This window comes from Delphinapterus leucas, chromosome 9 (genome assembly GCF_059928025.1).
Source record: "Delphinapterus leucas isolate spDelLeu-1000000601 "Yukka" chromosome 9, BTC_Dleu_Yukka2, whole genome shotgun sequence".
In the NCBI taxonomy this organism is placed as follows: domain Eukaryota; kingdom Metazoa; phylum Chordata; class Mammalia; order Artiodactyla; family Monodontidae; genus Delphinapterus; species Delphinapterus leucas.
The window spans coordinates 6,016,343-6,042,786 of NC_143137.1; the positions used below are offsets into that span (position 1 = coordinate 6,016,343).

At 53.6% G+C, this 26,444-nt stretch overlaps 2 protein-coding genes across 9 annotated transcripts in view; one reads left to right on the forward strand and one right to left on the reverse strand.

Moving 5' to 3' along the window:
* The first annotated feature begins 650 nt into the window (after positions 1 to 650).
* Positions 651 to 18,976, forward strand: GBX1 (gastrulation brain homeobox 1). Its single transcript, XM_022577633.3, has 2 exons — positions 651 to 1,199; positions 17,726 to 18,976. The coding sequence occupies exons 1-2, from the start codon at positions 668 to 670 to the stop codon at positions 18,280 to 18,282; spliced, it is 1,089 nt and encodes a 362-aa protein (XP_022433341.2). The 5' UTR covers positions 651 to 667; the 3' UTR covers positions 18,283 to 18,976.
* A 2,598-nt stretch (positions 18,977 to 21,574) lies between these two features.
* The window catches only part of AGAP3 (ArfGAP with GTPase domain, ankyrin repeat and PH domain 3), a 56,665-nt gene continuing 51,795 nt past the window's right edge, over positions 21,575 to 26,444 (reverse strand). For 5 of the 8 annotated variants that reach the window (XM_022577549.3, XM_089917189.1, XM_089917187.1 and 2 more), the window contains 6 exons: positions 25,696 to 25,833; positions 23,837 to 23,991; positions 23,663 to 23,753; positions 23,258 to 23,480; positions 22,433 to 22,688; positions 21,575 to 22,278 (listed from right to left, as the gene is read on the reverse strand). In XM_022577549.3, coding sequence (XP_022433257.1) covers positions 22,072 to 22,278; positions 22,433 to 22,688; positions 23,258 to 23,480; positions 23,663 to 23,753; positions 23,837 to 23,991; positions 25,696 to 25,833 — 1,070 coding nt within the window. In that variant the 3' untranslated portion in view covers positions 21,575 to 22,071. The other 3 variants (XM_022577558.3, XM_089917190.1, XM_089917191.1) reach the window with 2 other exon arrangements.

The following is a 26,444-nucleotide window of genomic DNA, read 5'->3' on the forward strand; positions in this document are numbered from 1 at the left end:
GGGCGGCGGCCCGGGGCGGGGGGTCTCTGTGGTCCGGCCGCGCCGGCCGCCCGCCCGCCGCCGCCGCCGCGCCCTCGCTGCGCTCTGCTCACTGGCCGCCCCGCGCTCGGTCCACGCCGGGCCCAGCTCCCAGTCCACGCCCAGAGCTGGGTGGGCAGAGTGGGGGGCGGGCCGGCTGGAGGGAGGGGCACCGGCCCAGCAGCTGCCGCTGCCTTCTCGTCGGCCGCAAACTTTCACAAAGCGGGTGTCCGGCCTCATCAATCTCCATTAATAATAGTTGGTTGGGCTGCGGGGGGCGGGCGGGGGTCCCGGGCCGGCCGGCCGGGCCGCTGGGAACGGCTTCTGCGGAGGGAGCGGGAGCCGGGCGCGGCGGCTGCGGGCGGAGGGAGGAAGTGAAGCGTAATTTGAGGAAGATGGATGAGTCCGGAGGGCGACACCCCCAGCCCTCCCGCTCGCCCGCCCCCTCCCTCCTTATGAGAGAGAGAGGGAGCGCGGCGCCGGAGCCACACTGCGCCGAGCCCGCGCCCCGCCGGCACCTCGGCCCGGGAGCCAGGGAGCGAGCCCTGCGTGTCCGCGTGGGGCGCCCGAGCCGCGGGGCGCACGAGCCGCGGGGCGCACGGCGGCGCTCGGAGGGGAGCGCCCTGGGGCGGCCGCAGCTCCGGGCACGATGCAGAGAGCCGGAGGCGGGGGCGCCCCCGGGGGCAGCGGCGGCGGCGGCGGGGGCCCGGGCGCTGCCTTCTCCATCGACTCCCTGATCGGGCCGCAGCCGCCGCGCTCCGGCCACTTGCTCTACACTGGCTACCCCATGTTCATGCCCTACCGGCCCCTCGTGCTGCCGCAGGCGCTGGCCCCCGCGCCGCTGCCCGCCGGCCTCCCGCCCCTCGCCCCGCTAGCCTCCTTTGCCGGCCGCCTGACCAACACCTTCTGCGCGGGGCTGGGCCAGGCCGTGCCCTCGATGGTGGCGCTGACCACCGCGCTGCCCAGCTTCGCGGAGCCGCCCGACGCCTTCTACGGGCCCCCGGAGCTCGCTGCTGCCGCCGCCGCCGCCGCCACTGCCACGAGAAACAACCCCGAGCCGGGCGGCCGACGCCCGGAGGGCGCGCTGGAAGCCGAAGAGCTGCTGCCCGCCCGGGAGAAAGTGGCAGATCCCGCACCGCCCCCGCCTCTGCACTTCTCAGAGACTTTCCCAAGTCTGCCGGGTAAGTGTCGGGCGACCAGGGCGGCGGGCGGGAGTCTCGTTCACCTGGAAGTCCCAGGCAGCCGCCTGCTCGGAGTCTCGGCACCTGCCTGGAGTCCTGGAATCCCAGACCCCCAGATGGCGGGTTCTGCGGAGCCACCTCCAATTCCGCTGCCGACGCGGCTCCTCTAGACCCCAGCACCGCCGCCCCGCCGTGTCTCCAGAGTGCCTGCAGCCTCACCGGAGACTTGCCATTGCTCCCGCCAGAGCAGTGCCTTTCCTCCCAGCAGTCTAGACCTCCACCCTCAGCTCCTGTGTCTCCTTTTCAGAATCCCTTCATTTTTCTCCTCTGCTGGGAATAGAGAAGCTGCCAGTGTGGGATTCCTGGGGACACCAGCAAGACCCCTGGGTGAGGGTAGTGGGGCAGCTGTCGGTTCATTAAGGGCTTCTGAAGAGACGATTGTACTGACCCCAAATGGGCTCTGTGAACGCAGGGGCAGAGGGAGGGTCTTAAAGTGGTGCTGACGGTGAGGATGACCTGTCTTTCTCTTACAGTTGTAGAGGTCACTTCTTTATTGGCGGATTTAGAGCTAAGCCTTGAAGAACCAAGTAGGGGTCCTAAGGGAACATTAGCTAGCAGGGGGCCTAGCACTGCTGGACCAAGGTTGACTGGGAGGCCAAGAGAGAGGCTACAGGCTGGGCTGAGTTGGGTGTGGCCCAAAGGCCTGGAGTCCAGAATCCAGCTAAGATTCTGGAACCAGTGAGATTCAGCTAAGAGATATTCAGGAATCCTGGATCCTCCATAGGAGGACTCCCTCTCAATAGAGGCAAGGTGTTTTCGAACTGAACCCTGTTGCAAATCAATCTAAACAGGCTTCCCTATTGATCCTTAACCTCCAGAAGCTGGAGAAGCTTTCCGCTATCCAGGGGCAGATTCAGGTGTGCTGAGATCCAAAGCTTACGCAGTTTGGTGGGTGGGCCCTATTTAAGAAAAAACGGACTGCGTGCAAGTGTGGCGATCCTGAAGCTTAAGGCTTGTTAGCATCAGGATGAACCTGCCTCTGCTTAACCAGGTTAGCAGGTGGAAGTGACCCAGGAGGCCTGGGGGCCGACTCTAGTGGAGACAGGGAGGAAAGCCAAGAGCCTTTTTGTCCTTTGCCAGGAGAGAGCAATTCCTGAGGGTAGGTTCCTGGGCCCTCTTCCAGACCCCAAGGGCTGCTGTAGAGTCCTCCTTCCTCTTCTTTGCCCCTCTAGCCCTGGGCATTTTGGCTTTGGGGATTCAGCTGTTGGGTTTTTTTTGTACCTGGTTGGACCAGGAGGAGCCAGTGACTGAAGTCTAAGCAACATCTCCTGAGGAGGACCCAAAGGAAATGACAGAGCAGCAACTGGAAGGTGGGAGGAGATGCCCACAAGATAAAAGGGGCCAGAGTGGAGAGAAGGAGGGGCAGCCGGCAGAAGGATGGGAAGAGGAAAGGATCAGCGGGATGTTTTGAATAGGGTGGTCCTAAGGCAGAAAGGAGAGCGAGGCAGGCGTCAGAGGGATGGCTTTGGAGGCAGTAGGAGAAGCAGACACCCGAGGAAGAGATGAGCTGAGCGGGAGGATAGAGGAAGACACCCCAGTGGAGGGGAGCTGGGGGGATTATCCCCAGACCATGGGAGAACAAGCACCGTGTCCTACTCCTTCAGGTTCCCCTCAGTTCTTATTTTGACCCATTTGTATAATGGGGGCTCTTTTCTGAAGCAGATAGAATATTGGCAGTAAAACCAGACAGAGAGAGAGAGAGAGAGAGAGAGAGAGAGAGAGAGAGAGAAAGGAATAAACAGAGGAAAAGAACAGAAGAGAAATATTGAGGAATAGAATAGAGGAAAGGATGAACAAATGAGCTGTATACCCAGATTATCCAAAGAGCATATGAGAAAGGAGAGGGCCACCTATTGGAAGAGGCACGTGCAAGGGATTTCTAGCGTTGGCTACACGAAAAGGGAACAGTATTTCTGGAACAGAAGTGTGTTTGTATGTGAAAGAGTTCTGTCTTGAGAGGATTAGGAAGGAACTAAATAAATATACTAGTAGGAAAGAAGGGAAAGTGTCAACACTAGGAGTGATTTTTTAAAAAAGGTGTTTCAGTACTGGGAGTGAGAAGAAACTGGAAGTTATATATAGAGAATGCTGAAGGAAAGATCTTCATCACTGGAGGGAATATTGGAAGCAGTAGAGATTGTACTTTGTCCTTGGAGTAAAGACAAGGAATTTCTTTGCTAAGAACGATGGGAAGGAGGCCTTACAGAGGAAGAGTTCTGAGAGGTGCTGGAGTGAAGGCAATCATTCATTGGGAAGAGATACACGTAAAGGGTTTACAGTAGGGCTTGCGGGGCTGAGCAGTAAGGAGAGGTGTCAGAAGGAACATTCAAAGGGGATAATGAGTGGGAGGTCTTCTCTGTGACCGCAGCTTCTTATCCCTCTCAGTGCAGACTCTCTCAACCCTTCCTCGCCGCTCCCGTCCACCTTCCCAGTCTTGATTTTTCCCTAACATAGTCGAGAAAAGAAATGGCAATTCCAGAAATGTTAGACATCACATCAGTTTGGGGAGTGATGAACCATGCATGCTGAAAGTGGTGGGAAAACAAACACTCCATTTGGGGAATTGTATTAGAGTATTTAGCATGAAGTAAGAGAGTTCTCAGATTGAATAAAGGGGTTGAAACCTCAACATAGTAGAGTTTGGAGAAGGAACGACATTTTTAAAATGACAGGGGAAGAATTGCTGTCCTAGTTTGAATGGGTGACATGGGTCTGAAATTATTAATTTACATTTGTCTAGCGTTTTACAATTACTAGCCCTTTTAATGAAATTATAGTGAAGATAGGCCAATTTGGAGAATGGTGAGCAAAGTTCTTTTTGTTGGGAATTAGAAGGACTATTTCTAAAAATTTTTCTGAGAGTTGAGACAGATAGCACCGTACTAGAACGGATGAAGAAGGAAACAGAACTTTATTATGATTAGATGGCAGGGGTAGAAGCTCTATTAGCAGGCAAAAAGAAATACTGTGTACAGAAATAATGGGGTAGAAAAGGTATTGAGAATGGTATATGGAAAATAATTCTAGGTTTGGCGTGTGGGAGCAATGGGGGTAGCTGGGAGAGGTGTCCTAGGAGGAGTGATAACAGAGAATTTTGAATTAGTAGGGAAGATTTAAAAGTATGAATCAACAGAAGCGCCCAGAGTAGTGCTGTCTAGCAAGTCATTTATGTAATTAAAATAATTTTACTAGCCACATTCAAATAGTAAAATGAAACAGGTGAGACTAACTTCATAGCATATTTTATTTAACCCAGCGTGTCCAAAATATTATTTCAGCATTAATCAATATAAAAACTTTCATGAGATGTTTTATATCCTCTTTTCATACTAAGTCTGAAACCCAGTGTGTATTTTACACATTCAGCACATCTCAATTCAAACTAGCCATGTTTCAGGTGGTCCACAGCCGCATGTGGACCATATTCGACGTATCAGATCGAGAGATTGTAAGAACAGTCACGTGAAAGTGATGAGGCAAAAGGAGCTTTGAAATGGGTGGATAGTGAAGTCCTTGGTGTATTAGGAATACGGAGAGAAGAGAGCAGTAAGCCCCAAATGACAGGAAAAAAAGAGAATTCTGCCTTGAATGGGACAGGGAGAGATGATCTTGTGTGTGAAGGTGTGTGTGAGCTCTGACAGTTATCAAAGCTAACTTAAGGATGTGGTGTGAATACACATCACAGAGAGGACAGGTGAAGAGGATGCTGTGTGCTGGGGAATGATGAAAAGAGCTGGCCGTTTGGAGAAATGCAGGAGAAAACTTTAAATTGCAGGTGTCTAGAGCAGTGATTCATTCAGGGAGAAAAGGGTTGGATTGCCTGAAAACAAATAGTTAAGAGCTGAGGGATGGTGGACACTCCATATGTAATTGTTGGACTGACGGTACAAATCCAGTGAGAGATGGATATGAAAGATAATGCCAGTACTGAGCATGGTGAAGAAAAGAACATTTGTGGTTGAGATGGTATAGAAAAGAGAACATGATGGGACAAAGCTGGGAGATGGCAGTGTAGTGAACATTATTTTTTAAAACTAAACCGAAAAAGATGTGCTAATTTCTGAAGAGAGATTGGCAATAATAATGGAAATTATGCGAGGAGACTAGGGAAACTTCCTGGGAGCATATCTGAATGCTGATTGCTGTAAGTCAAGCACCTGGTTATAGCTAGCGAACATTGTAGATGACCATCAATTTCTGAATAGGTGTTCATTATGACTGTCAAGATACATTTACTGATGAGAGAAAAGCAGGAAGGGATAATGTGACATGGAATCAGAGACTTCTGTTGTTCGAAGCAGGAGGGAGCTTTTTCTTGGGAGTGATGGAGAGCATGTTTTCCTAGAGATTTTGAGGAGGAGCAAACAGGGAGAGCGATTGCTCCATTGACACGTACAGAAAGGCGAAGGTTGCATTAACTTAATGTGATGGAAGGAACGCCTACTTAGGAGTCGTGACACATGGGTCCAGGTCTCAACTTTGTCAGTCATTAGCTGTACAACTTTGGCAAACCACTTAGTTCAATTCAGGGAACGTTTATCGTGTGTCTGTTATGGCCTTAGTATTGTTTTGTTTTGTTTTGTTTTTTAAAGATTCCTTTTTTTTAAAATGGTACAGTTACTTTTTAATTTTATTTATTTACTTTTGGCTGTGTTGGGTCTTCGTTTCTGTGCGAGGGCTTTCTCTAGTTGCGGCAAGCGGGGGCCACTCTTCATCGCGGTGCGGAGGCCTGTCACTATCGCGGCCTCTCTTGTTGCGGAGCACAGGCTCCAGACGCGCAGGCTCAGTAGTTGTGGCTCACGGGCCTAGTTGCTCCGTGGCATGTGGGATCTTCCCAGACCAGGGCTTGAACCCGTGTCCCCTGCATTGGCAGGCGGATTCTCAACCACTGCGCCACCAGGGAAGCCCCTTAGTATTGTTTAAAACACTACAGGAGATTCAAAGTCTTATAACTTCTCTAGGCTTCAGTTTCCTCACCTGTAACATAAAAGCTTTAGTTCAGATGATTTTTAATGTTCCTTTCACTTTCATAGAATTAAAGGTTATTTCTCTAGACTCAGTGTTTAGTCGGGCTGTTAACACAGACTCCATGGACCTCCTGTGAGGAGATCTGTTAATTATGGGTGGGAAAAAAATTACATCTTTATTTCTATTAACTTCTCACTAAAATTTGGCACTTCCTGTAATTATGAAGGTAGGCTAGAAACCATGGTAGTTTCCCCGGTACCTGAGATTTTTGTCACCAATAGAAATCACAGATATTTTCATAGAAATTTACAATCTTTGGTGACATCTTGTTGTGTAATGATTTAGGAAAGAAACATAAATTATTCTCAAATGCATTTAAAATATTTGATAACTAGATTTTATGTAGTTGGCTTCTAATGTAATCCTGTGTGTTTTATGTGATGCACCTAAAAGCATTATTCCAAGAAGGGGTTCACAGGCCTTGTCAGGCTGCCAAAGAGACCCTGGTTGAGAGAGAGAGATCTCAGAAATGACAGCGGAAAACGTTACTGGAGGTTCGGAATGCGATCCTGAGGTGCCTTGTGCCATAGTGAAGGTAGCACTTGGGAGGGTTGGAAGACAGAGGGGTCTCTGCTGTGACAAATGCAACTATGGAGATACAGATTCTAGATGGTTAGGAGCATAATCCTTAGAGTGATGGGCATGAATAGTCTGTACTGGGAATAACGGGGGAGGGGCAGTAATTGGAATAATGAGGGGGAAATGTTTTAATCGGAAAGAACGAGGAACATAATCTAAGCAAAGTGCTTTGCGTTGACGGTTAATGTTACTCTCAATGCGATACAATGGGAAGCTACAGGCAAGGATTTTGCCTTGGAAATAACGGGGAAAGAGGATCTTTGCAGTGAAACGGATTGGGGATTAGGAAACAGCAATGAGAGAAGCAGTGGGGTAGATGTACAAAAAGAGAGAAGCTTAAATGGGAACGATGAGAAGGAAAGAGTTCGCTGGGGGAGAACTTTTACCTAGAGGGGATGGGAAATGCCTCAGGCCGGGGCCGGACAGAGGAAACCCCTCATCTGAAACAGTGAAAAGGACAGAGCGCTGTATGCCCGTGGTGGTGCCCACGGCTGTGACGGTGATAAAGGAGGCCTGGATCGGGAGTGGTAGAGAAGAGGTTGGGGTTTTCACTGGCGATACGATCACGCTGGGAGAAAGTTACAGCTTAGAGTAATGTGGAAGAAGCTTTGAGGTGCTGACTGGGAGAGTGCTAGGGAAAAGAGGTGCTTGAATTTGGAGTGATAGGAGAGTGACCTTCACGAGTTGAATTAAGTGTTAGTAGGAAGAGACAGCGCTGTATGGCAGGTAGTCATGAGGCAGCGCCTTCATCCCCTTCCCATCATGGAAGGGAAAGGAATACTCTTCCAGTGATGAAATGAGAAGTCTGTATTAGACGCAAATGCGGGAGGGGGGGGTGGGGGTGGGCGGGGGGAGGGCTGGGGGCGGGGCATGGAGTGCGGGGGCTGCCGGGACTAACAGAGGCTAGGGTTATGTTATGAGGAGAAAGCACTGGGGGTAATGGGAGATGGATTTCTTGACTGTGAATTATGGAGGAAGTGGTATTAAAGTAGAAGTATTGGGTAAGCTGGAACTCTGTATTGGAAGCAATGGGAAGAGAAGTGATGCAGCCGTGTACTAGGAGGGAGGAGGATGAAACGATCCCAAGAGGCAAGGGAAGAAGCACCTTGTGCCGGAATAGGTGATAACTATCCCATAAATGATGCACAGATACTGGGAGTGTGGAACTGACTGGTCTTGGCCAAATCACGCCTCTGTGTGTCCCAGCTTCCTCGTCAGTGAAGTTAGGGGTCTGAATTAGGTGATCTCTAAGGTCGCTCCAGCTCTACAGTTCTGCTTTTATCTGTAAGGATACTTTTATTAATGAATTGTTCCCTTAAAAAAAGAAAAAGCCATCCTGAGCAAAGGGATTGGGAGAAGAGAGTCTGTACTTCTCAGCGCTGAGTTATCAGGGTCACTGACGAGGAGGCGCCTGGGATGCCTACATCTTGAGATGAAATCAGGGCTGGGCTTTAGGATGGAAAAGGCCTCATCATCTGGGATCCGGATGGTGTTACCTGAGCTCTGGCCGTTTACAGCCATCATACTGAATGAGAGAAACATTTGATAAAGGTGGGGGTAGATCTTATCTAGGCCAAAGAGACTGGGGATCGATTGTGACCACGTTGATGTGGTGAGGAAGGGGCAGTGCCCAAAAAGAAGACTTGTGCCGTGAAATCAGTTCCTGGTCTTCTGTATTATTTCTCCATCTGGTACAGAAGTTATGATAGGGTGACGGTGGGTTTCAGTCTCTTTTTCATTCAGTGATAACAAAGAGATGTGGTGTCGCCCAGAGGAACGAACACAGGCTTTGGATGCAGATCTAGGCACCGCCCTTTCTGTGATCTACAGCAAAATACTAGCCTCTGCACTCTCCACTTTCTCACCAGTAAAATAAGGGCAACAGTTCTTACCTCACAGAGGTAAGGATTAAATGAGAAGATATTTGTCCAGCATCCTAAAGTAATAGGTGTGCAAGAAACTCTGTGTTGTCCGTGTACTGGAAATGGATGGGAACTAAGCTTTCCTGGGAACGAAGTTGGGAAAGACCCCTTTACTAGGAGTTGTGATGGGTGGCACTCTCTGTACTGAAAAGGACGAATTAGAAATAGCGCTGTATTCCGAGAACCGGTTGTATGGGGCTTGCCGGGAGAGAACATTGCATGAACCTAATACGGGTAGATTTGGAGTTTTGTCTTTAGCTCTTTCTCCCTCTTTTCAGTTTTCCTGTCTCACATTTTGGTGAGACACTCTGTGTAGACACTCTGTGGACGTGGCTGCCCAAAGCCCTTCTGTGTCCCACTGGGGCCTGTGCTTCCCTTCTCTCTGTTAAAACAAACATAAAACCCCAAACAAGCAAACAAACAGGAAAACACCTCTCCTTTTTTCTTCGTCAGAATTCCTGTTCCCTCATATATCTGATCTCAGCCTAGCATTGGGAACACAGCTATCGGATTAAAGTAATTCACACTGGATGGATTATGGAGATTTTTGAAAGTCCAGATACATTTCAGACTTGGGAACTTTTAGGTGGCATTATCATGAATAACTTGAGGGATGACCTGGGTTTCTTTTTGGGAAAATTATTTTCGATGGGATTGGTGTGGGAGTGAGGTGGAGAGGCTTACCTTCCCTGGAGTCATGCGAGTACTGTTACTTCTGGTTAGAGCAGTGTCCGCAGTCAGAACTCTTTGGGCTGCGTGTGACAGTAGCTCAGCTCTAAATTAAGCTAAACTGGACATTTATTGATTCACATGGATCCAAAAATGCAAACAGTGTCGTTAGGTCTTTTTTTCTTGCTCTCAGTCTGGCTCCTGTCTCTTGTCTTTGCCTCATTTTCTCCTGATGAGAGGAAGGGGAGGACACAAGCATAAGCAACGCTAAATTCTTATAATCCCAGATCGGGACCCCCGTGAATTCTAGCACGTGTAAAACCCTAGGACAACGGATTCACTAGCTCGAGTCAAGTCCCCAGAGAGACCGGATGTGCGGATTGGTCAGCTCCAGGTCACCGTCCTTGTGGTCGTGAAGGTGGAGAAATGCAATTGACAGCCCCCCTCTACGGGGCAGTTGATGGGGAGCAGTGGCCAAAGGAAGGGGGTGCCGTCAGTGAACAGGCGGGTAAGTGGTGCTGGGCAGACAAAAACAAACCCTGAACAGATGTCTATCAACCAGAAAAAAAGAAGAGAATGTGCCTTTAACTCCCTTTCAGTATGAGGGAGGAAAGCCTTCTCCCTGGCTAGATAAGCAGTGCCAGGAGTGCTGGATACTGGGAGTGAGGCTCTGAGAGGGTTCTGTAATGGGGAGGGCGGGCAGAGATGCCGGTGGGAGGAAGATGTCTGTTCCTCAGTGAGGCTGACTCCTGGACAAGGCAGAGCTGTCCTTGAGGGATGAGAGGCGCTTGTACAGCAGAAGCTAGAGAAGATTGGTATTAAGACAGTTTCCATAAATGGGCAGTACTATTCTTTAAATGAGAAAATACATTTCTAAATACAAGAAATGGTGACGGGCTTCCCTGGTGGCGCAGTGGTTGAGAGTCCGCCTGCCGATGCAGGGGACACGGGTTCGTGCCCCGGTCCAGGAAGATCCCACATGCCGCGGAGCCTGCGCGTCCGGAGCCTGTGCTCCGCAACGGGAGAGGCCGCAACAGTGGGAGGCCCGCGTACCGCAAAAAAAAAAAAGGTGACTGGTAAGATTACATCATACAAACGAATAATGACGGAAAAAACAGCAGAAAGATTTGGAGGGAATTTTGTCTTGGGAATGATGGGAAAAATAGCCTGTGAAAGGACAAAGGTGGAGTTTGGTGAGTGAGGCCTCTTCTGTGGCGATTTTAAGAATCTTCTCCGCGAAAGGGAAGGGGAGACGTTGATGATTAGGCTCTAGCTCTGGGTGAAAGTGGAAGGGATGCGGCCTAAACTAAAACTGGGTTTGAGAGGAAGCCCGCTTGTGTGATGAGGCATCTGGGGAGGGCTTCTACTGCAGGTGGAGGGAAGAGAAGATATTGTACTGGAAAGGATGGGAAGAGCACTGATTGGAGGTTTAGGAGACCGGGATTCTAGACCTGGCTCTGTGCCTAGCTGTGTGCCTGGGGGAAATCATTTCATCTTTGTTCTTTTAATTTTTAAAAATTTTTGGCTGCATCGGGTCTTCGTTGCTGCACGCGGGCTTTCTCTAGTTGCGGCGAGTGGGGGCTACTCTTTGTTGCGGTGCATGGGCTCCTCATTGCAGTGGCTTCTCTTGTTGTGGAGCATGGGCTCTAGGTGCTCAGGCTTCAGTAGTTGTGGCACGCGGGCTCTAGGCGCGCAGGCTTCAGTAGTTGTGCTGCACAGGCTTAGTTGCTCCACGACGTGGGATGTTCCCAGACCGCGGCTCGAACCTGTGTCCCCTGCATTGGCAGGCAGATTCTTGTTTTATTATTATTTATTTTATTTATTTATTTATTTATTTATTTTTAACTGCATTGGGTCTTCATTGCTATGCGCGGGCTTTCTCTAGTTGCGGCGGGTGGGGGCTACTCTTCATTGCAGTGCACGGGCTTCTCATTGTGGTGGCATCTCTTGTTGCAGAGCACGGGCTCTAGGCACGCGGGCTTCAGTAGCTGTGGCATGTGGGCTCAGTAGTTGTGGCACGCGGGCTCTAGAGCGCAGGCTCAGTAGTTGTGGTGCATGGGCTTAGTTGCTCCGCGGCATGTGGGATCTTCCCGGATCAGGGCTCGAACCCGTCTCTCCTGCATTGGCAGGCGGATTCTTAACCACTGTGCCACCAGGGAAGCCCCATTTCACCTTTTTGAAACTCAGTTTTTTCACCTGAAAATAAGGTTACTAACCTCCCATTACTACTACTAATAGGTCAGCTGTACTTCAGTGAGTTGCTCAAAGATGAAAGAATAAGTGTGAAAGTGCTTGGGAAAGTTAAAGGTCACACAAGGGTGCTCTTGGCAATGATGATGTTAATATGCCATGAAAGGAGCTCTGAGCTTGGGGCGGTGGGGAAGTCGCCATGAACTTGTCATGAAGGTGGGAGTGATGTAGAGGAAGTTCTCATGTCCATTTGGAGTGAAGAATGCTGAAGAGTCATGGGGAAATGGGAGAGAGAGAAAGTGAATTTTCCTTCTTGTACCTAAAATTATAGGAAGGAGTAGTAGCATAATGTGGGCATGAAATTAATGAGGATGAATGAAAAACACATTGAAAGTGAGCTAGTTGCCATCAAGGATGGGAGAAAGTACCATCTCCAAAAGAAACAAAGAAATAATTACGTACTGGGCGTGTTGATGCAATGAGGGTGGTGGCAGACATGCCTCTTTTTTGAGGGGTGACCTGGGTTTTTTCCCACTTTTTTACCCCACCCAAATTGGTTCTGTATTCAGGAAGCTGGGTAGTCGTCCGGAGAGTGGTTTGGGGCGTGTGAGGGTAGTGGCTCTTTAAATGGAGGGAAGAGAAGTCAGAACTGAGTGTAATGGGGGAGAGGCTTCTCCTCAGTGTGTAATAAAGACTGTGTTTTATGTCAGCTGGACCAGTGCGTGAGGGCCGAATGGCACAGGGGCTCTGTCTAAAGTGGTTCTCCAGTCCTGGGGGTGGTTTCCGCTCCACTACCCAGGCCCGGCATCCTTGCTGACCTCAGCCACAGACTCCCTCCCTAGATGGTACGAGTCTGGTGCTACTTGTTCTTTCTACTGGAGAATACCTACCACGGATTCTTTTGCCCTTGATTTCTTTCCCGGTCTGACCTGACTCGTTACCAAGTTAGGGCTTCTCTTCCTCTCGGAAGGAAGCCCCCTTGCAAGGGCGCCCCTGGAGTCTGAGTGCTTCTCTCTGGGGTGGAATGACGCCCCTGGAGTGGACTCCGCAAGTTATCATGGTTCGAACCCTGCGATTTCTGCTTCTTGGGATAATAGCATCTACCAGGAGAACTCTGCATGTCTCCTAATAACCAGTCTGCTCCAGTGTCATTTCCCCTAGATAGACACCGAAGTCTTCACAGACTGTAGACTTACCCACAGGGAACAAGCTGAAAACAATGTACTCTTTTCTTTTCTTTTCTTTTATATTGGGGTAGAGTTGATTTACAATGTTGTGTTAGTTTCAGGTGTACAGCAAAGTCATTCAGTTATACATATACATACATCTATTCTTTTTCAGATTCTTTTCTCATACAGGTTATTACAGAGTACTGAGTAAAGTTCCCTGTGCTATACAGTAGATCCTTATTGATTATCTATTTTATATATAAAACAATGTACTCTTATATTACCAATAATGTCATTTTCATACCCAAAGGACAGAACCTGTCTGTTTGGCCTACCTACCTACCTACCTAGCACAGTAAAATTGTTTCCAATTAAACATTTTTCCTTTTGCTAGAATTTTTCTCATCAGGATCATTATTTCCCATTGAAAATGTTCTACGTCTTGTTTTGTTGATCAAGTTTTTTTGTTCACGTCAATCAACTATAGCGTCTGCAGTTAGAAATGTACTTTTATGGACATTATATCTACCAGGTCCAATTATTCTAAATCAAAGGTTACAAATAGAAATTTTATCAACAAGATGCGCTTCTGTCAAGTTTTAGCCAAAACCATTTTTCTAGGCGCCATCTTTGTTTTGAGTACATTTACTATTAGTATGCATTATGAATTGGATAAAAGAAAATAGTTTGTATTTATTTTTTAGCTCATTCATGAGAAGACAGTAAAGCTGTTTCAGGATTGCTGTATTGTAAAGGGTCGACCTGCCGTGCTGCTCTTCGGAGCCTTCACAATAGCTTCCGTCACTTTGGGCCTTGCATTCTAAAGTGCTCCATCTGTCGGTGGAGCAGAGAACGAACAGCAGGGCTCCAGACGCATCACTGTTCAGGGTGGAAAAATGTAGGGCGTGTTGGGTTTTTTCCGAAAGCTTTTTACTCTCTTCCTCCCCGTGCCCCGGTGTTTTTCTGTTTTCTCCCTAAACTTTTCAGCCCTTTCAGGTTCTCTGACTCATCGTCTACGTCTTCTGCCGCTATGTCTGCCCGCCTCGTGCCCCAGTCCTCCTCCTGCTGTGCCTTTCCTTCTCCCTGCCCCTCGGCCTCACTCACTGCCCCAGACCCTCTCCTCTGAGAGCGGAGCTGTGTTTTCCCCTGTCGGTTGCTTTCTTCTATTTCCCCACCCCCACCTCCTTAGAAGAGTTGCTTATCAGAGCCCTCAATGTCATGATTCTAAAGGCTCAGGGGGGCACCCTTGCCCCTGCCACTCAGGATCCCACCGGGATCAAGTAACTGAGAGAGGTTGTGGACCTGTGCTTCTTATTTATATGGCTTTAAAAGCGGCACTGGGGGTGGCGCACTCATGTGGGCTTGATTTTATGGAATCTGTCCGAGGACAGAGGGATGGATGGTTTGATCTCAGGAGGGCCCTGCCAGGTCAGGAACCTGGGACCTCATCTCAGTCATCATCAGTTTAGATTTATTGGACGCCCCCTGGGTGCTTGGAGCTGTGCTAAATGATTTCATCCTTCAAGCCCTGAAATCCAGTTTCTGCCTCTTTAGCAGCGGTTTAAAATATTGTAATACTGGGCTGAGTTGTAACAAGCTTTTGTTGTTCTTTCTGTTACTCTTTACTGCAAACCATGTTTTAAAAATCAGAAATTAAAAGTTAGAGGATTTAGTAATGATGTTGGGGGTTGTTCTTGATTTCCTTTAGCATAAGATCCTATAGATTCCTACCACATGTGGGTTCCTCTACAGCGAATGTGAGATCAGAGGCCACACTGAAAAGTGGGTAGAATAATATTCATGGAGAGAATGTCTCATGCCCGGAGCTGGGGTGAGGGAGCAGGGCTGTAGGGAATATTTTAGGAGAGGCTTGAGAAAGGAGGGACAGAAATGGAGAGGGAGAAAGTGCTTGGCAATAGTTTCTTTCATTCAGTCAACAAATATTTATGCAGTGCCTACTCTGTGCGGGTAACTTTCTAGATGCTGGGGATACAGCCATAAATATAAATAAAATAAAAAATGGTTACCTTCATGGAGCTTATGTTCTAATAGGAAGAGACAACCAATAAAATAAGTTAATAAAGTTAGTGACACATACTATAGCAACAAGTAAAGCAGAGAAGGGAGATCGGGAGTATTGGGAGTTTTAATTTTAAAAAGGATGATCAGAGAAGGTCTCATTGATAAAGACCTGAAGGACATAGGGAATGAGTCAGTGCAAAAATCTAGGTGAAGAATATAGTATTTCAAACAGAAGAATAATTGGGGCAGGGGTGGGGGGAGGGGCAGAAGCAGGAGAAAATGTTGATGAACCGGGTAAGAGACGAGGGTGACTCGGGCTAGTTGGACATAGAGGAGGTGGTGAGAAGTCGGGTCGGGCATGGGCAGTGAGAGAGAGTGAAGGTCTGGTTTGAACAACACGGAAGACGGAGTTACCATTAACCGAGATGGGAAAGACGGGGGTTCAGATGGGGAAGGACTGGCTCAGGAGAAGTCTCAGGAGTTCAGTTTGGGACACGTTACGCTTGAGTCCTGGGGAAGAGGAAAATGGTGTGGGAAAGAGCCCTTAATGACATGAAAGGGGAACCCAAGGATCTGAATCTTGCAGAAATTAAACAGATTTTGGCTAGATAAGGAAGAAAGCCCGGGGTGGTGGGAGGTGAGCATCATGAGGGGTACGTCACCTATGGACAGCGGCAGTGGATGTATCTCTTGACAGCTCACAGAGCTGGGTGCCGGTGGAGCTTGGGTGGGCTGTTGGCGAACGAAGCCCACCTGCCGGTGGCAGCAGCGAGCAGGGACAGCGTGGGAAGTCTGGGTGAGGCTAAACCAGGGTGTGCCACATGGGTTTTGCAAAGGTCAGATAAAGCATGAAGCCCTCCAAGAAGAGGCAGGGGCTCAGGCATAAAGACACCCCTGGGGCGTGAGATGAGATCACTGACTGAGACGGAGGTGGGTGATCTGGGCAGGGCCTGAACACTGGCCTCTAAGGGAAACAACGCAAACGTGGCTCCTGAGGAAGGGAACAGGTGTGGATTGCATCCGTGACGGGAAAGGACAGCTCTGGGATCCGGGAAGGGAACTGAAGGTGACTGGGCTGGTCCTGGAGGCCCTGAGCAGTTTTTGCAGGGGGGCAGGCAGATGGCAGGGTTTAGAGAGGAGCTCCAGCCAAGCTCTGAGCATTAGGATGCCGTCCAGCCACGCGCACACGTGCACAGCCCCGTTCTCTTACAACGCATTTCACTGTTGCCCCAAGTCACTTAGCTCTGGGTTATAGCCTCAACCTCAGGGTATTCTTAGGAGTGTACACGTGACACGTGGTGGTGCGGATAGACGCACCGCCACGTCTACAAAGTCCTCCCCCCTTACACAGTGAAGTCCACTGGTAAGGAGCTGACTGTTCAGTTTACGGATTACCTGTTTTGTTCTCTTTTCTACTGGTTGGTTTTCTTTTGACTTTTTGTTGCTCCACTGTTTATTGGTCCTTTGGGCAGAAAACAAGGGAGTTTGTAAAACTCAAACACTGAAGACATTCGTAATGCATTATTTGCAGTCCTGACAAAAGTGTCAATAGATAAGATTGAAACCAGTGGCTGAATTAAATTTTAGAATTATGTATGGATTAAAATGTTTATATGCCTGTGATTACAAATAATCAGTAGTTTCCTGAGTCAAGATTTCTTTCTCCATTTTCCTCTCTGTACCTCCCCTTGCTGAACTTCTATTTCTCCCTCCTTCTTCCATACTCCCTCCAGTTCCCTCACTGACACCAAGCTCAGGGTCCTCAGGATTCTGAACTTGGGCAGAAAGCAGCTGTTCGTGCTTCTCAGCAACCTTGGCTGGGAAAGAGGGAGGGTGGAAAAGAGATGATGGCTTTTTAAAGTTAAGGAGAAGGACTGAAAGGGTCCTGGAGGGCTAAGTAATTGGAGGAAAAATCCGGCCACTGATAAGGTGGCGTGCGGCGGGGCGGGCTCCCTGCTCTGGGCTGGATGGTCTGGTAAAGGAGAATTGGGGAGGTGCGTACAGAAACCTCCTGACACGCAGGTGCTTGGGCAACACTTTTTGGACCCCGATTGCGGCAGGGGGAGGGACTCAGATGACCCTGAAGTTTCCATCTGGAAATGAGATTCTGAGATTCCAGGACTTCGCTGGCGGTCCAGTGGTTAAGACCCTGCACTTTCAATGCAGGGGGCGCAGGTTCGATTCCTGGTCGGGGAACTAAGATCCCACATGGCATGCGGCGCTGCGGCCAAAAGGTTAAAAAAAAAAAAAAAAGTAGATTCCAGATTTAGGGAAGAGGGAAGGGAGGGAGGCGCGGAATAGAGGTGAGCACGTATCTCTTCCCACTAGGTCAGCGAGGAGTCCTAGGAGAATAGCAAAGGCTGCAGCTGTGGTCTCCCCTCTCTCCTGCAAAAGTGAATTCCCCAACGTTGCTCACTCCTGCCTCTAGCCACTGAAAGGACCCCAAGCCAGGTTTTGCACTGCTTCCCTCTGGCCTGCGGCTGCGCCGTCGGGGTCTGGAGGGGGCGTCAGTGAGTGGCAAGCCCTCGGTGTGGGTCTGGAGAGGGCCGGAAGGCAGCGGGTAGGGGAAGCGAGGTCGCAGGGGTGGGGGGTGGCGGTGCCACAGTCCTGGGGACGGTGCTTTTCTGATCCATGCCCGTTGCCGCCCCCACTTTGCGGAGTGAAGTCTGTGCTGGTTAATACCTTTCTTCCCATCTCTTTGTCTTCCCGAACCTCTTCCCACCCCCCACCCCGGATGTCTCCCCTCCCGCCCCGTCTCATCCCCTCCACGTGTGTGTCTCCTCCCGCTGTCGTGCGGTCCACGCCTGGCCACGGTTCCACGTGCCGCCTCCAACCTGTCCGCCTTCTCCTCGCCTCTCCCCCACCCGCTGGCTCTCACTCCCCCCAGCCGAGGGGAAGGTGTACAGCTCGGATGAGGAGAAGCCGGAGGCGCCGGCAGGAGACCCAGCAGGCAGCGAGCAGGACGAAGGGGGCTCGGGCGGTGACAGCGAGGACGACGGTTTCCTGGACAGTTCTGCAGGGGGCCCCGGGGCCCTCCTGGGACCCAAAGCGAAGCTAATGGGAAGCCTGGGGACTGGAGCTGAGGAGGGGGCGCCGGCGGCGGCGGCGGGAGTCACGGCTCCTGGGGGCAAAAGCCGGCGGCGCCGCACAGCCTTTACCAGCGAGCAGCTTTTGGAGCTGGAGAAGGAGTTTCATTGCAAGAAATACCTGAGCTTGACCGAGCGCTCCCAGATCGCCCACGCCCTCAAGCTCAGTGAGGTGCAGGTCAAGATCTGGTTTCAGAATCGGCGGGCCAAGTGGAAGCGCATCAAAGCTGGCAACGGGGGCAGCCGTTCTGGGGAGCCTGTAAGAAACCCCAAGATTGTCGTGCCCATACCCGTGCACGTCAGCAGGTTCGCGGCGCGGAGCCAGCACCAGCAGATGGAGCAGGGCGCCCGGCCCTGAGGGGCTCCCGGGGACGTCCTGAGTCTGCTCTGAGACTGGGCCAGGGTCCTGGGGACCAGAGGGGCTCCCGCTGTGATTCTGCCCTCGGACGGCGCTCAGTCGGCAATTCACGTAGCTCTAGAGGGGCTCTCCTGGCACTTGGCCCTGAGCCACTCCAGACACCCCCAGGACTGGGGCTTCAGGGCTAAAGGGGCTTAGGTTCTTCCTGTCGAGGAGCTGCTGGGACTGAGGTGGACCCCTAGGGCTCGGCAGGTTCCTGGCTAATGCCCTGGAATCGCTTCTCACGGGGATGGGAGGAAGCCAGGGTGAGACCTAGCCAAGCTGATGACAGCTCCTTATTTATTTTGTGTGAAGTTTGTATATATGGAGCTCTCTGCCTCTGTCTGTCTGCACCCCTGAGAGGGACTGGGGAGCTTGTGTGTTTCCTCCATCCTCAGCCAGTTTGGTTCCGTCTCACTGCCCCAGGGTGGGTACTCGCCTGTCTATAGTACAGGACGCGCAAAGAAGTGAAGTGGAACTGTCACTAGCCCGTTAGAAACCCTTCAGCACTCACCTGTCCTTCCTGTAATCTACCTCCACTAACGTCCTTGCCCGCTGCAGGTGCTGCCCACCGTCCCCGCCTCCAGCTCTCACGCTCCTAACGCGGCACTGCTTTTCTCTTTACCATTAAACAGGCAAGCTTCGGCACCTCTGTTTTCTGCTCTTTGCAAGAGTTTGCAGACTTCAGGTAGAGGGTTCACTCCCTTTTGTGTTCTGAGGGGAAATGAAGTACTTGACCCTAGCTTAGATGGGGCGTGTCTGGCCGTGTCTAAGTAGGTGGAGGTTATCAGTCGTGTGAGGGACTGGGGCCGGCCGGGGGCTCACCCCCATCACCTGGGAGCCCATTAATAGATCCTCTCCTGTGTAGAGGACATGGCAGCTTAGTCCATCTCTGCTGCTCTTTGATATTCCAGACATCAGGGCCTGGAGTAAAAAGACCCATTTCTAGTGCAGCATTAATTGTGGTCTCCCCCCACCCCCGGCCCCACCGTCCACTGCACTGTTTACGAAGCTTGGGATCCCAAGTCCTCTTCTGCTATAAAATGAGTTTGGTTGAGAGGGCCCACTGCGACCTGGACGAGGCAGGAATGTGTCTGACGGCTCTGGAAGGGTGTGTGCTGTGGAGGAGGCTTGGGGGTTGGAATTCTGTGAGCAGATTAAGGAACAGCGTTAATGGTGGACGAAGTAAACATACAGACATGAGGCTTCAGGGGCACTTGCAAGAAACAGAGTAGACCTAGAGGGAAACGAGACAAGCTGAAGCTGTTTGCCATTCCCCCACCTTCACAGACGGGCTACCATCCTGTACCAGTTGTGGAGCCAGGCCGCACAGGCATGGGGGGGACGGAGTTACCACAGAAACCAGCTGAGGTCGGTATCGTGGTTAACGGGCTTCCTGGGAAGAAACAGGACCTGCGTTGAGTCGGGAGGAGAGGTGGAGTAGAACAGAAAAGAAAATTGGCTGTGAGTGGAGGCCAGGTCAGAGAGGGCAGGGAAGTCCAGCTCAGTCCAGCCCCCGGCCAGCTTCCTCACCTGCGTCAGAGGGCACCTTGCTGCTGTTCCCGATTCCTGGTTTGCAAGCCAGCCGCTGTCTAGTTGCTCACGTCTGTTGCCTGCCTCTTCCAGTGAGACCGAGACAGCCCTTCCCCAGCAGCTCTTTCCTCCTAGCTGGTTCTGGCAACCAGACGGAACGCAGCCTGGAGCTGTGACTGGTCACGAGCAACGGTGGCACGGCGCCCTGGCTGGGACACACACAGCCGGGGTCCTCTCTATCTTTTGGCTAAATTCCAGCAAGGCTGGAGAATCAGGCTGAAAACATGTAGTCCAGACCAGCCCCATTCCTGATCTACATCAAGGCTGTCTGCTACCTTTGACTCACCCACATGGGGAACCTACAGGGTGAGATTCTTTTTCGGAGAGAAGCCAGGCAGAGGTCGAGGATCCCAGGAGCGGTTGTCTTGCTGCCAGGAATCCGGGTGGGTCCGCACGTCTAGCTGGGCTGGAGCCGAGGCCCCCTGGCTCTGCCCCCAGTGAGGGGAAGGGGGGGCGGGGAGAACTAGCAAGACCAAGGCCTCCCTCTGCCCGTTTGTCCTGCATTTACCTCTGAAGCCTCCTAAACTATACCAGGCAGCATTCAGCCACCCAAGGGGTTTCTTTTCCTTGGAGAACCTGGAGGTGATTATTGCTAGTATTTTCTGAGCCCAGGAGCCCAGTCTCACACACACCCATGGCCTTGTCTCTATGCTGCCCTTATCCTTGCTTAAGGCTCTTGTCAGCCTGGCAAAAGGACCAAGACAGTAAAATCTGGTTTCCTCTCTGAATAGCTTTACTTGGCTGATTTCCCTACACACAGGCAAGGGCCGTGCAGAGCGCCAGCCCGCCACACCCGATGTACAAGGGCCACCAGCAGAGCAGCTCCAGGAACGGGGGAGAGCAACGGGCTCCCTAGGGAGTAGGGACCCTAACTTAGCAGTTCTCACCCTTCAAGAACAGGTACAGAGGGGTTTCTCCCAGGCTTTATTTCTAGAATAACTAAGGGATAGTCCGAGGGAAAAGCAGAAGCTCTGGATTCTGCCTCCAGTTTGGCAAGGGGTTGGTGGAAGCCAAGGGGGCTGTTCTGCTGTCGGTGACCCACCCCCTCCCCTCTCCTCAAACGCAAAGCCTAGGGATGAGTTCCCCAGAGAAGCGCTGCCACTCAACCCATCCCGTCCTCAGAACTCTCCCCCCTGGGCAGGGACCCGCGTGGCTCCCTGAACCCCTAGCTGTGGGGCTGGTTCCCAGACACCTAGGAAGCGGAGGGGGTGGGGGGGGGGTGTGCTGTGCTCCTGCCCTCTCTGCGGGTGAACCGTGGGCAGCACAGCTGTGCTGTGAGGTCACTGGACAGAATACTGATGAAAATGAGGAGACCCACAGAAAGCCATTCTGAGGGTGGGGGCGGCAGGGCAGGGGGGGCAGCAGCAGGAAGCTTCGAGGGGGGAGCACGGAGCTCGACCCTCCTCCTGGCAGGCTCGACCCTCTTCCCGGTGCTGCTGAGAAACTCAACTACGCCCCTGGCAAGAGAGGGCTGAGAGAAACGCACGTAGGAGGCTGGGGGTCACCTAGCCTCCAGCCTGCCTCCTGGACGGGGGTGGGGGGGGTGGGGGTGGATGGGGTACCCTAAAGTAAAGTACAGCAAAGATGAGAGGACAGGGACAAAGGAGAAGAGAGAGATGAGAGGGGCATTTTCGGAACGGCAGGGAGATGAGAGGGGAGATGAAGGCCACACACACAGTCTGGTTTATTGGCACATCTCACACACACCAAATATGTACACAAACATAAATATTCCAATGTACACATTTACATGGGACTCGCAGGTCACCCCCCCAGCGTCTGCCCCACCCAGGCTCCGTTTTAGGAGGAGGCTCCCAGGGGGCCGGCACGAGAAGGCAGGAACCTGGAGGAGGGCGAGGTCCTGCCCCCCTCTCCTCACAGCACCGCCAAAGGGTCCTGTCCCTTCTCAGTGGCGCCGGAGGGCAGGGGCCAGACCCCTCCGACCCCTCCGCTGCAGCTCCAAGCCCGGCGTCTCCTCGGACCCTTCTGTGTCTCCCGTTTAGTTCTTCCCTTTGGCTCTTCCCGTCTCCCTCTCCTCCTTCCTCTCCGCGTGTCCCTGCTTCTCAGTCTCTGTGTCTTTGTTTCTCCCAGCGCCCGTAGGGAGGTGGGTCCCCATGCCCTGGAGTCCTTGTGGCCCCTCTGCCCTCTTCCTGGGCCTTACAGGAGACTAGGGCTTCGGTGCAGCTCAGCGGAGGTGCTGCTGCCGTTGGCAGGCTCTCTGCTGGGGGTCGGGGCTAAGCTGCAGCCCTCCGTGGGGCAGCCATGCTGGATCAGGATGTCTGCGCACTCCTGGCTGCCGGCCCGGCGAGCATAGGCCAGCGGGGTCAGACCCCGGGCGTCCCGGCTCCTCACGTCCACCCCGTACTGCAGGAGAAAGCGCGGTTGGCACGGTTGGCGCGACACGGCGGGAAAGGTGTGGGTTCCCGGGGAGAGAAGGGAGCGGCGGCTCTCAGAGGGCTGGGGTGAGGAGGACGTCAGGGAGGTCAGGGGCACCTGCGGGGCGGGAGCCCCGACTCACCCAGATGAGCAGCTGCGTGAAGACGACGTTGGCCATGGCGCTGGAGAGATGCAGGGCCGTCCGCCCGTCCCCGTCCCCGTAGGTCTCGTTCACCTCTTCCTTGGACCCGTGGGCCAGGAGCATCACCAGCAGCCGCAGGTCGTCTTCCACCACCGCTCGGAGCAGCTGCTGCCCCAGCGGCACGTCCGAGCTGGGCAGCGGGGCCAGGAAGAGCTTCTGCTCGTACTTGGCCCGGATCCAACGCTCCTTCTCCTCTCTGCGAGCACAGGAGGGGCCGGGCCGGGGGTGAGGGGGCCGCAGAGGCGAGCCTGAGGGACCCGGGGGCGTCAGGGGGCAGCGGGCGGCACAGAGGGTGTGGAAGAAGTGGAAGAGAACTCCGGGGGAGGCCCCTGGGGGCCGAGAGGGCAGGAAGATTCCCGGCAGGGCTCGGGTGGCAGCTTATCTGGCCCTGCAGGAACAAAGGAGGCGGGGGCCCGCGCTGGGGGCCCACGCACGACCCTATCTACCACCCATTCTCCCCATCTCAGAGCTCAGGCCGTGGCCTCCTTCGCGCCACAGAGCGATAGGGCCCTGCGCATGCGCGCCTCCCGCTGGCCCCCTGACCTGCTGATAACGCTGAGAAAGGGCCCGTTGTTGTGAGGCGCTGAGTGACAGGAGGGGGAGGGGCACCCCCAGGGGCCCACTGCCAAGCAGAGCAACGGCCGGGCTTTAATTAACCCTTCCAGCCCTGTCACAGCTGCCCGGCCCCACCCCCAGTTCTCCCCACCTGGCAGGAGCGCCCACGTCCCCGCCCTCGCCGGCCAGCGCCAGGGCCCCCGCCCTCACCTGCAGGCGTCGGGCCCCGGCTTCGCGTAGCCATCCAGGGCCCCCTCCCAGACACTGTTGGCCAGGGCATTGCCCATCGCGGTCATGACGGCCAGCAGCTCAGGTGGCCAGTCATCGAGGTCGAGGGAGCGGACCCGGGACAGGTGAGCCCCCAGATGCCGGTGGGTCCCCGAGCACTCGATGCACATCAGGGCGCCCAGGTTCAGGCTGGCCCAGTCTGGATCTAGGTGCGGAGAGAGAGCAAGATGAAGCCCACGGGCAACCAGAGCGAGACCACCAGGAAAGTCCTCCCTCCCTGCCGCTGTTCTCGGCCTACGAGAGGCCTCCTGCAGCGCTTCCTCCACGAAGCTGGTCGCGCTTTCTCTAAGCCACCCACAAGCCCGGCCCCGCCGGCCCGGCACTCACTGGGGGCATCGCAGTCAATACAGAAGCTGTTGCCACGAACGGTGCGCACGGCCTGCACAGCCAGAGCTGCATTCTGGTTCCCCAGTCGAGTCTGCCTCGGGGGGAGAGGCAGGGGTGGCTGGTCAGTCGCGAGGCCAACCTGGGACCCCACCCCACCCGGGCCTCTGGGCCAACCTTGTCCTTGGCGCTGCGGCAGCCCTGCAGGCTGGCGAGGATCTGGGCCTGCACGCTCTGTACCCACAGTTCCCGCTCCTCTGCCGTCGAGGCCTCGAAGTGCCACGTCTGCCCGGTGAGGGACACCACCACAAACTCGAACGACTCCTCGGCCTCTGTGGGCACAGGGACACGCGCCGGCATGAGGGCAGAGGGCCCCTGCCGGCACGCACGTGCAGGGACACGCCACCCCAGCCTCGAGGACCGCTCTCTCCGGGGCACCTTGCGGGGAGTCGGGGGCAGAGCGCCGTGTGGAGCCCCCAGACCTCCGTCCTAGCCACCTGCGGAGCCTGGGAGAAAAAGATGGGGAAGCGAGGTTCTGGCATCCCTGGCACTGCTGGGAATGGGTCTGGAAAGCAGAGGGTTGCTTCCTGGGGAAAGCAGAGCTGAGTATCTGGAGGATGTGATGGGGCGTTAGGAGACAGTGCTGGGGGGGGGGCGGCGAAGGCGGGGGTGGGCACCATCCGTACATGTCAGCTGCAGCCGCCTCATTTTGCAGCTCATTAAACCCAATATTCCTGACGGCGTCAGCGTGGGGCTCCTGGGAGCCGGGCCCCTCCCCCGCTACCCTGGCACAGGCAGGCAGGGAGGGCAAGGGGATGGGGAGAGGAGGAGAGGTTTCCTCCACCGACTAACTCGGATGTGTGAGCAGATAGGAACCTGAGGACATCTGCAGTGACAGACACTTCCCAAGCAGTGCAGTGAAGCTGTTCCCAGCTCTGCTCCCCCAGGCCCCCCAGGAGACAGTCACGTGGATCTCCTTCCCGCCGGTCACCGCCCTGTGGGTGAACGGTTCCTAACAAGCAGTGCGAGTGTGTCCTGCGGCTGGAGAGACAGGTGCCTGTGAGGAGGCCCAAGTGAGACCACACGTCCTGCCAGGGCAGCCTCCCGCCCCAGTGACACTGGCCATGCCCTCCCCGCCCACCCCCACCCCCCGCCAAGGGAAGTCCTCCTGGTGGGCTCCTGCTCTAAGGCGCCCTTAACGGAACTGTCTTCGTAGAGAAACTGGTACCTTTCTTTCCCCAGGCTCCACCATTCCACCTCACCTCGCTTCCAACCATCTCTGAACTACATAACGGTGACAGTCTGTGGGGTTCAGTTCCCTGGTACAGGTGCACCCCGTGCCATGAGCGCTGAGCACCCCTGTGTCACCGGTTGGCTGGGAAAGGTGGCTCCTTCCCTTAGAGATGATCTCCCCCACCGAGCCACGCCCCTAACCCTGACCATCAGAGTATAAACCAGCAACTGCGCATCAATGTAGGTTAACCTTATTTAGGAGCAAGGACGCTCCAACCACTGAGAAGAGGCACATTCTGAAGATACTCTGGGGAAAATCAGAGAAGCAGCGCTATGATTAATAAGGGATTACGAGAAAGGACCTATGGAAAAATAGCTGAGGAGCTGGAATTCCTCAGCCTAAAGACGACTAAGGAGAGGCTCAGCCGAACACGCACGCGTATGAAGCACCTGTTTCGCGCCCAGCACTGCTTAAACTCAATGGAAGACACACAGAAAACATGGGTCCTGCCCGCACCCCCTTGGAAGAGCTGCGGGGGGAGTAGCGGCCTGCTGTCTTTTACCTTCTGTAAGAATAAAACAAGTAAGCTCACGTTTTCACAGGAAGGCTTTAAGTTAGGCAGAAGAAAGAGCTCTTCTAAGATACCAGGCTGAGGTGACCAGAAGCGGTGGAGCTGCTTTTACTGGAAATTACTATTAGAGAGTGCTTTTAGTCTAATACAGAAAGGGGGACCCTTCAGGTACTATCCCCAAGTCCCGCTGCCCGCCTCCTGTGCCCCGTTTCCCTCGCGGGTCCCCCTAACCTTCAGCAGCACCGCTGGGGCCGTCTGGTCGGGGGGTCCCGGTGCTCTTTTTCCTCCGGTGCTTCTTCCGGTTGGAGTGGGGAGATGGGGGAGGCTCCAGCTTGGGGCTGGAACTGAGCACCTCGGCTGGGCCACTGGCTGGTGAGGGAGAGGTGGAGAAGTGTGGGGAGAGGGGAGGGGCCAGCACAGGCCCTGCCCGGGGTGCTGGGGGCTCCACCCTGAACTGCAGCCGGGGCAGGGGGAAGGGGGGGCACTCCCGCCCTGTCCGCACCCCGGGAGGGGTCTGCCCACAGGCCCCAAGGCGCCCCCGGCCTTGGAGGAAGGGAGGGTGGAGAGGAGCGTGTAGGAACCGCAGGCAGGGCAGAGTGAAGGTGCGGAGGGAACCGGCTTCTGCAGCCTGGAGGGCGGAAGGCGGCCGGGGGCTGGAGACCCAGCAGCTCCGCACCAAATTTATCCTCAATCACACTCCCCGCTCCTCACAATTAATAGCAGAATTAGAAACAATCAGGGAGCTGCCTAATTACTGTCAATTAGAGCGCGCTAATCAAGCTCCCGTCTCCCACACCCCGCCCGACGCTCACCACTAAATGTCAAACTTCATTAGAGGCAGACACGTGCCCTCCCTCCCTGCCTTCCGCCTGCCAGACTCAACAGAGGGGCCCCACCAAGGCCAGCACAGGCCGCAGGACGGTGACCCGGGAAGGGCCCCCCGCTGCCCTCTGGGGCCTCTACATCCACCGGCCAGAGGC